The sequence below is a fragment of the Ovis canadensis genome, chromosome 13 (genome assembly GCF_042477335.2).
Source record: "Ovis canadensis isolate MfBH-ARS-UI-01 breed Bighorn chromosome 13, ARS-UI_OviCan_v2, whole genome shotgun sequence".
Classification (NCBI taxonomy): domain Eukaryota; kingdom Metazoa; phylum Chordata; class Mammalia; order Artiodactyla; family Bovidae; genus Ovis; species Ovis canadensis.
In genome coordinates, this window is record NC_091257.1 from 95,152,862 (window position 1) to 95,166,241 (window position 13,380).

Below are 13,380 nucleotides of genomic sequence, written 5' to 3' on the forward strand. Positions count from 1 at the left end.
CAGATGTGTTCAAAGTAACCTTCTAAAATAAGCTCTGTCTTTATTTCATAAGTGAAATAGTCACTTTTACAATCTATTAAAATTTTGTTTTCACATCCCTGTTCCTTGTTTATAAAAAACAATGGATCTATTCAGTGTTTCAAAGGCCCAGATATTTAGTTTGATGAGGCCACACAAGAATCTGTATTAAACAAAGACTGTACCTGAAGAAAAGAAGAAAGAAACTTAGGATAAATTATATATCTGCTGGCATTCCAAGACCTCTTAAGTTTCAGTCAAGTTAAATGTCCATTTACAAGAGGCTTGGGATTTCCCTTATTTGTCGGTTCAGCAAACACCAAGTACTTACTATGATGAAAGACACTAGTCCCAGGCTTTTCCACGCATTGCCATGTACCACAACGAAGCCCAGGACCCACGGGCCCCCTGCTCTCTTTTTATGAACACAGATACACAAATCTTGAATTTCACAAGTTACTGGCTGAGCTAGTGTTAGCTTAATCTCTGGTGCCACCTACAGGTCAAACTGCATTTTGCTGCACTTTGGCACGAAGACGCTCAGAAATCCTAGGTGCGTTTACACTGAAATTACCACCGGGTGGAGGGCACTGGAGAACCCCACACTGTGTAGACCACAAAAATGGAGTGTCCCGTTGACACCATTCTGCAGACGAGCTTGCCTTTTTATTATACGACAACAGATAAAAGAAACCACACAGAAAACATATAAGGCGGATACTCTTAGAAACCACCACCCAGGTTAAGAAGTGGAACTCTTCCGGCCCGCTGACCCTCCACATACTCCGACATCCCCTTAACCTGCTCTACGGATCAGTGTAGTGTTAGTTTTCCCACGTGGTCTAATTCGTCTGTTTCATGATCCCATCAGGGGCGGATCAGTTTTAGAACTGGAATCCATCGTGAAGGAACTATCCCTATCGGATAGAGCAGTGCTCAGTGGACCCTCCGATCTTGGAACCGAGGAAACCTGCTTAGATGATGCTTGGAGGGAAGACAGAAACAAGGGGTGAGGTTGGGGGAGGTGTCCCCACAGGACTGCCTCGGCGCCTGCCCTCACCCCACGGTGACCGCAGCCGCGGCATCTGCAGGCCTCAGGGTGGACGCGGGCGTCCCCGGAGCGGGCGAGTCCAGCCTGGCTTGAGGGCTGGGCAGCGGCGTTGCGTCCGGAGATGCGGCCGGCTGACCACCCTCTCTGGGGCAGCTAGAGGCACTGGCTGGATTCCAGGGGCGCCTCGAGCTGCCCGACGGAGACCAGCGCGCCCAGCTGCCCGGGGGCGCCGCTCTCCGGCGGGAAGGTGACCAGGCCCGAGCTCTGGTTCTCAGCGTGGTCGCTGTGCTGCCTCCGGTGGCACCGCAGAGAGTCGTCCCTGACGAAGGCCGCCCCGCACGTCTCGCAGCGGAAGGCCCTGTGCGTCACGATCTTGGCCACGGGCGGCCCTTCCCGGCCCGGCGGGGCCCGGTTCTCCGTTCGGGCCTCGTCCCGGTGCGCCTTGTCGATGTGCTTGGCCAGGCTGCTGGGCCGCTTGGTGTCGAAGCTGCAGAAGTCGCACTTGAAGGGCCGGTCGGGGCAGTGCACGCGGCTGTGCACGCGCAGGGCGGCCGCGCTGGAGCACGAGTAGCTGCACTCGGGGCACTTCTCGGGGTGCTCGGCCTGGTGCAGCCGGCTGTGCTCCAGCAGGTCGGCCCGGTCCCGGCCCTGGAAGGCGCAGTGCAGGCACTTGAAGGTGTGCTTGATGCGGATGTGCGACTTGAGGTTCGCCTTCATGGTGCAGCGCACCTCGCAGAACTCGCACTTGAAAGGCTTCTCCCCCGAGTGCACGATCATGTGCCTTTTCAAGTCCGAGCTGATTTTGAACTTGGCGCTACAGAGCCAGCACTGGAAGGGGGTGTCCCCTGGCAACGGGAAGGTGCGTTTCCATTAGAGCAGGCAGGCAACACAGAACTCCCCCCAAACATGCGTTCAGAATGGCTGGTGGCAGACAGCAGGGTCTTTAAAACTCCAGTTCCTTGCCACCTCCTACCACCCCCACTTGGGAACACTGTGCATTAACTCAGGGCAATCCCACGTGTGAGTACTACCCCCACTTTAACAGATAGGGTAACTGAGGCTCAGAGAGGTCACAGTATTCGACCACGGCCAAACAGCATCACGGCATCCACATCCGCCCTCTCCATGACACTTCAGGTCCAGATCTAAACTCACTTGACATCCCAGATTTGGACACAGAAGGAAGATGTGTGGTTATGTGATACAAAACTGTTTCTAATCAAGATTTATAAACATGCTCACTTTGGTGTTTGGACGTCCCCTGTGGCTCACGCAGTAAAGAATCTGCCTGCAACGTGGGAGACCTGGGTTCGACCCCTGGGGTTGGGAAGATCCCCTGGAGAAGGGAATGGCAACCCACTCCAGTATTCTTGCCAAGAGAATTCCATAGACAGACGAGCCTGGCAGGGCTACAGCCCATGGGGTTGCAAAGAGTTGGACATGGCTGAACAACTAACACTTTTTACTTTTCACTTTAAGTTGTATTATTACATCAGGTAACTGGCTTGTATCAAAGTTTTGCAGTTTCACACTGACAGACTGAATTTTATTTATGAAATTAACCTAGGAATACGGCAGCAAGAGCAGAAGACAAACCTTGAGATGCCATAGCCTCCTCTGTACTTCCTGGAGGGATGGCTTAGGAGTTTAGTTCTTTGCAGGCTGTTACTTTAAACATCCCTGTCAGTTGATTACAGGCAAAGATGAGATTGCTACATACCCTACACAACCATCCTTTCCCCAAACTTCTCCTGCATTCTGTTGGTTGTGATTTTGACTCATCTAGCATCACTCTCTAAAACGAGTAGTAGCTTCAGTGTTTAGTTCATCAGCTTGAGAGGTTCAAGGATGCCTTTCTCTTTGCCACACTACCTCTCCTTGCTTGAGAAACGGCTTTATTTCACTTGAGTTTCTCACTTCTCTTTTCTTTCTGACCTTGTCAGAAACCAGACTTCTATCTTCTGATTGTCAGTTCGGCAGCTTTTTCCATGCTATCTGAAAAGTTAGACCTTATAGCCAGCAACCCCAGTTCCAATTCATACTGCTCTGTTCTGACTACCGTTTCTAACAGAGCTCTTGGATGCAACATTCCTGCCAGTAGGTTGGTACCAATGAGAACTGAAAAATTCTGGTAAGTTATGCAAGTGCTCTGTTATCTCCAGGATTTTTGTTAGACTTGGCACATTCACACCACTTAGTTCCTGCTGATGACTCACAGTCCACAGATGACACGTCACAGTTAGGAAGAGGAGATCGGTTTAAGGACGAGACATTAGGTGGGTTTTACCTGTTACTCGACAGTTTGGGCCATCATGCCAAGAGGCTTCAGCTGCTCCTCTGACCTCTGCAGCCTATATCAGTTCCGAGTTCAGAACACCCAAGGCAGTCAGATGCGAGCTGCAAAGATTAGCTCCCAGCTCTTTGGCTGCCTCCCACTTGTCTGCTGGGACACAGGTTTCTTGACTCAATTTTGGATGTCAGTATATGCCGGTCTGCTTGCCATTTGCCATGAATACATTGGAAATTCTAATTTTCTGACTCTCCTTATGGGCTTCCCAATCCCCCTTTTTCTGCACCATGATGGGTTGGTTAGTTCTATCTCCTTATTTCAACAGGGTCTCACACAGGGAGGGAAAAGCTTTTCTGCAAAGCCTAATTTCTAGATGTTTGTGATTACTTTCAGGTAATTTTGCTACATGTTTCTTTTTTTATTGGAGTATAATTGCTTCACAATGTTATGTACAACAGAGTGCATCAGCTGTATGAACACATATATCCCCCCCTCTTCAGCCTCCATCCCACCCTGCTCTTCCCACCCCTCCAGGTCAACACAGAACACCAGCTGAGCACCTTGTGCTACATACCAGCTTCCCACTAGCCAGCTGTTTTACACGTGGCTACATGTTTCTGAATTAAGCCACACAATCAGAGTCGATGTTGAATGACAAACACCTAGTTTATTCATCAGCCTTTTATTGAGATGCACCCTTTGCTTCTTGTGTGTTGAAGTGGATAATCACCCCCAGCTGTATTCTGTGCAGGCAAGTTAGAAAACAGCTGTCAGACTTCCAGTGTTTTACTAGAAGCTGTTGTCCCAGTGGGAGAAACCACACCCTTCATACCAACAGAGAAGCTCCAATTTCCTTTACTCACACCCTGGAGTCATTTGCATTGCCTGTGCTTTAACTAAATGAGCGCTGAGGGGTCAGAGGTGCAGAGAGGCCTGGGACTTACCCGTGTGGGAGCGCAGGTGCACGGTGAGCTGGCTGGAGTTGCGGCTGGCGTAGGGGCAGAGCTGGCACTTGTAGGGCCGCTCGTCCGAGTGGATGCGCAGGTGCTTCTTGAGGCTGCTGCTGTCGGCGGCCGCGTAGTCGCACAGGTGGCACTTGTGGGGCTTCACGCTGGTGTGGCAGCGCATGTGCATGGCCAGGTTGTCCTTCCGGCTGAAGCACTTGTCGCAGAACTCACACTTGTGCGGCTTGTCCCCTGCAAACACACAAGCAAGAGTCGCGGCTTCAGGGCTTTTGTCCATCAGGACGCCGGCAGAAAGATCCAACCAAGAAGGCGGTCTGAGTCCCGGGCTCTGCCTTTCCCTTCTGACCAAATGCCCGGAGACAGGAAGACACTGAGGTCCAGACAAGCATCGTGGAACAAGAAGGTGTGCTGACTCGTTCGTGGCTCAGAACTTTTGCAGACTCCCGAGGAGCAGAGATAAAATCAGGCTGAAAGGAAGTCACAGGCCAAACCTTGTTTGAGAAAATGAGAGCTTTCCTAGAAGCTGTCAAGATTGGAGAGGGCAGGTGGTGGATATCTGGAACGGCTTTCTGGCTCTCTAGCTGATGAGCCACCTGGAGAACAGTCAGGGTGACTCTTACGTGTGCTAAACCACAAGCAGTAGAGGCGCCTGCTCTCCCGGGCCATTAGGAAGGGAGGCTGCTTAGGCTGGAGAAGCATCGCCAAGGCTCCAAGAACGTGGAGGTTCCCGGAGAGCAGAGAACCCCATGCCCACAGCATCACCGCCAAACTGCGTTCTTCCTTCTCCCATGACTGCTCCAGACGGGTCACATCCGAGCAAAGACCTACCCAACAACCCACTGCTTAGGGAAAGCCAGAATCAGAAGGCATGCCCAACCCAAGAACCCGGACTCAGAGAAAATCATTCTTTCAACACCAAAACCAGATATGGGTCTTTAAAAGGCTGTTTCGGGTTGTGTGAGGCTTGGGGGATTGTCGTCTTTTGATAAGGGATTGAACTCAGGCCCCCGGCAGAGGCAGTGCTGGGTTCTGACCACTGGACTGCGGGGGATTCCTCAGACATGGGTCTTAAGATGGCTCAATTAGAGGCAGGATGGGACAATTTCCGAAGCCTAAGAATGACGACATCCTAAAGCTTTCAGGAAAAAAAAAGGCCCAGATGAGCACACAACTCCTCAGACAACACCAGATGGTTGCAAGATGGGAACAGTACCTGCAGAATCCCACAGAAATTACTGAAATAAAACCCCATACTTAACTCGCTTCCCTGGTGGCTCAGGTGGTAAAGAATCCGCCTGCAGTGCTGGAGACCTGGGTTCAATCCCTGGGTGGGGAAGATCCCCTGGAGGAGGGCATGGCAGCCCACTCCAGTATTCTTGCCTGAAGAATCCCATGGACAGAGGAGCCTGGCGGACTACAGTCCAGGGGGTTGCAGAGTCAGGCACGACTGAGCGACGAACACACACACTTGAACTCGCATTCAGTGGGAAGAGAAAATAAAGCCAGTGGACAGATGACACAAGGCATCACACTTGAACCGTGTACATCAGACCACAACAAAAGGTACTGGATAAGATGCGGGATATAAGTAATGAAATGGGGAGGACTGCTTTCAAACCAGAAAAGAGGAGCAAGGATAAAAAAAGGGGCACAACCGAACAGAAAAGAAGGTAAAAGTCAAGCTAAACGTTCAGTACAAATGGATTAAATTTCCTGTTAAAGATGTCAATCACATTTTTTTAAAAGTCAGCTTAATACTCCTGAAAAGGGAAAGTGTTAGTTGTTCAGTCACGTCCAACTCAGTGACCCCATGGGCTGTGGCCCGCCAGGCTCCTCTGTCCGTGGAATTCTCCAGGCAAGAACACTGGATTGGGTGGCCGTGCCCTTATCCAGGGGATCTGCCAGATCCAGGGACTGAACCCAGGTCCCCTGCATTGTAGGCGGATTCTTTACTGTCTGAGGTACACAAATAAAAATGAAAGAGAAGTAGGGAATGATACACAGCGTTCTAGGAAAATGCTAAAAGGCATCAGAAATATCAATGTTAGGCAAAACACATCATGGTAAAACCACTACAAATTTCATATGGAAGAGACAGAACTCACCAAGTAGATGTGACTCAAACTTATGAAACTAACGTGGTTTCACAAAAGGTTTCCAAGGAAACCTGTAGGACATATTTTAAAACAACTTTTGCTCCAAGAGTCGCAACTGGATCACAGGCTCTTAAGAGATGGACAGTGAGAGCCCCACGCTATCAAAACCCAGGGCCTAACCACTTTTCAGAAGAATCTCTGAACTTCAGGTCAAAAGGCTGAAAGCAAGTGAACCATGTGCAACTCGAGAAACTGGGAGAAACGGAAGTTCTCTGGTGGCCCCACGGCTAAGACTCTGTGCCCGGGCCCAGGTTTGATACCTGGTCAGGGAACTTGATGCCTCATGCTGCAGTGAAAATCGAGGAGTCCACGTGCCACAGTCAAATAAATACTAAAAAACAAATAGACAAAAAAAAAAAAAAACCCACCAAAAAACCAACTAGAAGTGAAAACAGACAGCACTTGATCAATAAAAACAAAAGAATAGCTATTAAAAAGGGAGGTTTGTGCAAAGAAAAGATACCAATAGACCAGTGTTTTCAGTGTTGCCACTACAGCCGTTTGGGGCCAGGTAATTCTTTGCTGTGCCCTGTCTCGTGTGTTGTAAAATGTTTAGCAGTATCCCTTACCCCTCCAAGATGCCAGTAGCACCTTCCTCTCTAGTTCTGAGACTCAAAAATGTCTTCAGACATTACCAAATGTCCTGGGGGGGAAGGGGACAACACTGTACCTGGTTACGATCCATTTTAATAGACACGGGAAAAAAGAAAAGGGACAGATAGATAAACTTAATCATGACTATTAAGTCAGACTTTACCCCAACCAGTTTCTGTGCACCTGTGTGCTTAGTCGCTCAGTCGTGTCCGACTCTTTGTGACTCCATGGACTGTAGCCCACCAGGCTCCTCTGTCCATGGAATTCTCCAGGCAAGAATACCGGAGTGGCTAGCGATTCCCTTCTCTGGGGGATCTTCCCCACCCAGGGAAAGAACCTGTGTCTCCTGCTTCACACGTGAATTCTCTATCATCTGAGCCACCAGGGAAGCTGACAATCAATTAAGATGACTCAATAAAATGGCTACGGTCCAGGAAGACACAAAATTACAGTCTGAATTAAGAAAGAAAACAGAGCAATAACAAATTTAGAAAAACTGCTATGTTAGAGATGTGCCCCAAGGTAAACCGTTTTTTGCGCAAATATTTGCTGTCCTTCTCGGGAGAATCAGGCTGCATGATTCCATCACTGTCGGCCCGGACACGGGACTGGCTCTGCACAATGGAGACGAGCAAATGTTCTTAAGAGCCAGTACCTTGGGAATTCCCAGGTGGTGGAATGGTTAGTACTCTGCACTTCCACTAGGGGGCACAGGTTCAATCCCTGGTCTGGGAACTAAGATCCTGCAAGCCATGTGGTACCGCCAAGAAAAACCCCCAACCAACCAACAAAAAGAGCCAGCGTCTGGTTGGCTACACTTGCTGCTCTTATCCAAGATGACCTGTAACATTCCAGATCAGGGGTTGAGTTTGCTTTTTTGAACTATAGTTTTTTTGAACTATGTTTCAGGTGTACAACGTGATTCACAGTTTTAAAAGTTATATTACACTATGGTTATCATAAAATATTGGATTTATTTCCTGGGAAGAGCTAGGATTCTTAAATTTGGGCCCTGTGGGTAAAATTTAGGGAGTTCCAGACCTTGTATGTGGAGAAGGAAATGGCAACCCACTCCAGTGTTCTTGCCTGGAGAATCCCAGGGACGGGGGAGCCTGGTGGGCTGCCGTCTATGGGGTTGCACAGAGTCGGACATGACTGAAGCGACTTAGCAGCAGCAGACCTTTTATGAGAAGGGATTAAGTTTTTATCTCTTTCACCTCTAACTGGAATTTACCATTCCCAGACATTCTGAGAACTCACTCCTCTTACAAGAACTGCAGGTTCGTACCCTCGATCGCTATTGCCCCATTTCTCAAACCGAACTCATAGAAACAAGGAGTAAAATCCAGTGTCAGGGTCAGTGGGTCTGGGGTCCTGTATTTCTAGTGAGCTCCCAGGTGGCCGTGACCTTTGCGGTCTGTACCACTCTTCGGGACTCCCCTGCTGGCTGAGATGGCAAAGCGTCTGCCTACCACGCGGGAGACCTGGGTTCTCTCCCTGGGTTGGGAAGATCCCCTGGAGAAGGAAACGGCACCCCACTCCAGCATTCTTGCCTGGAAAACTCCATGGACAGAGGAGCCTGGCTGGCTACAGTCCATGGGGTCGCAAAGAGTTGGACACGACTGAGCGACTTCACTTGCACTCTTCAGGAAAGCAAGGGTAGTCTATTAAAATACTACACAATGAACACTTTGATAGCAGCTGTACTTACATATAGTTTAATGTGATTTTATTATGTTTAAAAATGTTATTCTGGGAGGGCTCTATAAGCTTCACAAAATTGCCAGGAGTCTTAGCAGGAAAAAAGGGTTAAGAGCACCTTTAGATGGCATGTTCCAGACAGGCCGCCCCACCAGCTCGGTCCTGGAGGGGAGACCACGAGGCGTGGAGCTGCCACTGGCTCTGGGGATACAGGGCTCAGTGGAGCTGGCCTCCGTGGCCACTGAGATGGACACCGCCATCACAGCCTACTCCATGCACTCTCCAGCCTCTGGGAAAAGAAAGTTGTAAACGGAGTACTGTGCTCACGTTCACCCAATTTTCCAGCAAAAGTGTTTCCATGTTCAATTGTTTAATAGCAGAGGGAAAGAAAAAACTGTCTCAACTCACTTCAAGATAGATTAACCCTGATATCAATACCAAGTGATGAAATACAGAGTGGGATAAAACAAACATTGGGAGACAACGTCCTCTATGAGGTTAAATGCCAGACAATTATCTTAAGTGCAAAACATTTGAAATTCAACTGTCACTTATTTTTTTATACTTTAGTAGCTGTGTCCAGCTTTTTTGATATCCCAAGGACTGTACCCCGACAGGTTCCTCGGCCCATGGGATTTCCCAGGCAAGAACACTGGGGTGAGTTGCCATTTCCTTCTCCAGGGGATCTTCCTGACCCAGGGATCAAATCCACGTCCCCCGTGTCTCCTGCGTTGGCAGGTGGATTCTTTACCACCGAGCCACCAGGGAAGCCCCTCAACCATCATCCTTGATGAAAGAACCCCAAGCCAAGCAATACACACCCCAAGACCCAAACCCACTTCCGCAGACTCGGAATAAAAACAGACAAAAACTTCTCAAACATGACCAAGTGACTTCCACAAGGATCCTAAGGACTTGAACCACAAATGGTGGTTAAAAAAATCCAAGTAACTCCCTGGCAGTCCAGTGGTTAAGACTGGGTGCTTTCACTGCCGAGGGCCTGGGGTCGATCCCTGGTTGGAGCGCTAAGATCCCATAAGCTGCTCTTGCAGAGCGGCCACAGGGGGGTGGGTGGGGGGAAATCAAGATATTTCATTCGAGTCAGGAGTAAGATTCGGATGGTTTGGTTCACCACTACTCAGCTCTGACCCAGAGCACCAAGGCCCTCTGGATCCAGTAGAAAGACAGACACGATTTGCATATGACAATCTACCAGAGCAATTCAAGAGCATAAATTTGACCTCCTAGAGAACACAAGGCAGCCAGGGGCCTGGCGAGAACGTGCAAAACTTCTCTGAAGCTCGTTCTGCCGCCGTCAGCTCTCGTAAGTCCCCACACACCCCATCGCTCCCCCACCCTTCCTCCCAGGCTTCTCCCTGAAGAGACCCACACCCTGACTCGGGCGGTGGGGCGGCCCGGTGCGGCGATGCTTGAATTAAGTGTCGTGTTCCGTGATTCACAGTCTCAACTGAGTACTTTTCAGCTAGCCCACCTTGAGGCAAATGCAGTTCTTGTGTTTCTTTTGGACTTTATTCCTGTGGGCTTTTCATCTGAATATTGGCACTTCTGTTAGAGTGACAGCTTGTTCAGGTCCTTTTCTATTGGAGTCATCACTGCTTTGCAGGCATCCTTGTGTGTTCAGAAGATGAACCCTGTCCCATGTTGCAGATTTCTTAACTTCTTGATGTCTTAGTGGAAGTTTTAACTTGAGTCATATTTAATCTGTCTTCTTGGTGGACTTTGCTAATCGTGTTTACCTGCCTATTTTCACCATAAATTTGTCCTCCTATATTTCCTGGTAAGTTATAGACTTTAATTTATTTAGTATACTTGGAATTTGAATGATAAATTTCCCTATTAAAGATGTCAATTACACTACAAAGTGTGCTGTAAACCGAAATACTTGGCTGTCTTAACAACAAGTGCTTGAGGGGTGTCTGCACTGGGTGTTTTCTGTACCATGTTGACTTGAAAGAACTAAAAAAACCACGGGTATTTCAGATTTGGTGTCTGGCAGATGTTTCCTTAAATATGAACTAAGTGAGCCAGTCATATCAAGGAAAGTTACTGGCAATACTGGGATAAACTTTTGGATTCTATAAAGTTTGGATTGCAAAGCATATCCCTCACTATTCCAGGCCTGCAGGATCCTAGCTTTAGGTATTTCTACTGAGATTCATAATCAAACATGATTTTTCTCCTATGGTACAATGAAATGGATGAACATTTAGAAGAATTACAGAAGCTGGCAAAAGCCACATTTTCCCAAATGACTGGCCTATGACTGTCAAACCAAGTGTGGTTTGAGAGCCAGTCAAGCATGAGTGAGGGCCATTCAAAGTTGAAAACAAATGGAATTTAACAAGTTTGAAAATTTTATGGAAATGACTGCAAATTCTATACAGCAACTAATATTTAACAAACTACCATTTGTTGTATTTTGGTATAGTGTTACCTGAAAAGGCTATCGAAACTCCATTTCCAATTACATTATGTGAGCGGCCAGATTTTCCTCTTATATTCCAACCAAAGGAACACACAGCAATAGGCAGGATACTGGGATACAGGGGTGGGAGTTCAGCTAAACCATGAAATAAGACATGTTTGCAAATGTATACCCATTGTTACTTCTCATAGAAGTGTTTATATATAGCAGGCTTACTGTAAATTTATTCATTTAAAAGTAAAAGTTTTGGTTTTAACTTCTAATGCAGTAACTGTCAATTAAACTCTTTGGGGGATCTTCAGGTTTGAAGTGTGAAGGATCTCAAAATGGTGGTTGGAAAATCAATGTTCTACCCATTTGGCAAAGGTCCAGCTTCTGCCTCAAGCGACCCCCTGCACACACACTGCCACCCCGCTTACAGCTGCGCTGAGGCCATGTGGTCTATATGTGAGCTCTTTTTCTTGGTAATAGAGCCATCTCTTTGTAGCTGGGCACTTACCACACAGATTCAAGACTTCAAGCTCCCGGACTTCATTTCCACAGCTAAGAATCGCCACGCTACTAAGTTCTGGCCAATTGGGCATCAACTGAAATGACGTGTATAACTTCCAGGATGCTGCCTTTAAAGGTAAGAGTAGGGCTTCCCTGCTGACTCAGACAGTAAAGAATCTGCCTGCAATGCAGGAGATCCGGGTTCGATCCCTGGGTTGGGAAGACCCCCTGGAGAAGGCAACCCACTCCAATGTTCTTGCCTGGAAAATTGCACGGACAGAGGAGCCTGGTGGGCTACAGTCCATGGGGTCGCAAAGAGTTGGACATGACTGATCAACTAACACCAGCCATCTGAGACCACACCAATCCTTGGGATATCCAAGCAACGAAATAGGACCCCGAGTCCCTGAAACCATGGGGCTGGCCACCACACTCGCCAACAGGACGGAAATACGCTGGCTTTATGCAACCCTGGGGAAAAACGCTAACAGCGCCCCAGGGCCCATTCCTGCTTTCCAGAGGTAGCATGGGCCTGCCCAGCATCTCCCCGCCGACTCAGGGAGCCCCACCAAGGACATGGCCTCACCATGTACTTCCGTATCCCCCTCATGCTTTGTATCACTCCAATAAGACATTAATCTAGCCCCCACCTGTCTCTCGAGGTCCTCCTGGTACCGCGGCCATAGGGGCCTGACAACCCTTTGCAGGGCCCATCCTGTTCATTGTAGGTTTCGGGCAGCACCCTCAGCCTCCGCCCCCCAGAGTGGCACTGCCCCAGTGGAGAAGCACTGCCTGGTTACCCTCAGGACGGAGTCGCCCCCTGGGAAGTTGCCTAACCCGGCCACCTTGATAGGGAGTCTCTCATCCTTGTTCAAATGGCTCCCGCGGTCTGCGGGTGACCGCCACCATCCTGGCAGCCCTACCTCCCGAGGCTTCACAAGGAGGCCGTTAATGACCCACCCTTCCCAGGCAAAGCCGGCCCTCTGCTCTCTAGCTTCCACAGCCCACTGCCCATTTCCAAGAGAGACTAGGTGTCCAGAAAGCTGTCCTCTTGACGCTGGAGCCTCAGGGTTTCAGGTGGGCATGTGGCTGCCCATCTTGGAGCCGTTTTCCAGCCCCGCTTTGTGCCTGGTGCGATGACTGAGTCCGGCTTGTCATCCAGCTAGTCACTGGGAAGGCCACTTCAGGGGCCTGGCCTGGGGGAGGCTCTGAGCCTTTCTCCCGCTTCAGTTCTCCACTGGCTGAGAGACCGAGGTCTGGAGCAGCTGCCTCGGACCAGGAGATGAAGCTGTTTGTTAGAATGACAGCTATATCCCACCAGCTGGGGACTACCTGGCTTCTTAAATTGTACTTGAGAAAAAGCACACTGATTGTGTTTAAGTCATTTAGTCTGGTTTCTCTGAGAGCAGAGACATCAGTATCTCAACTCATACAGGCAGAGGGTGGCAAAGTTTCTGTAATGAGCTAGACAGTGTGTCTCCGGGGACTATCCAGTAATCCCACTGTAGGGCCGGGAAACAGTTATTTTTCATGCAGCTGTTGATATATGATGGGCTTACTCTTCTATTATTTTTAACAGCAGCCACAGGTAACAGGCGAGCCTGGCAAGACGACAGGCCGTACGCAGTTTGCAGAGCCTGCTTCTAGGTCATTCCTTTGCTCCAGCA

General features: G+C 49.0%; 1 protein-coding gene across 3 annotated transcripts in view; it reads right to left on the minus strand.

The window, feature by feature from the left end:
- Window positions 1–662: 662 nt before the first annotated feature.
- Window positions 663–13,380, minus strand: part of ZFP64 (ZFP64 zinc finger protein) — a 75,865-nt gene continuing 63,147 nt past the window's right edge. For all 3 annotated transcript variants that reach the window (XM_069548835.1, XM_069548836.1, XM_069548837.1), the window contains 2 exons: window positions 4,304–4,555; window positions 663–1,914 (listed from right to left, as the gene is read on the minus strand). In XM_069548835.1, the coding sequence (XP_069404936.1) occupies window positions 1,223–1,914; window positions 4,304–4,555 (944 nt within the window). In that variant the 3' untranslated portion in view covers window positions 663–1,222. The remainder of the gene's footprint in view (window positions 1,915–4,303; window positions 4,556–13,380) is intronic.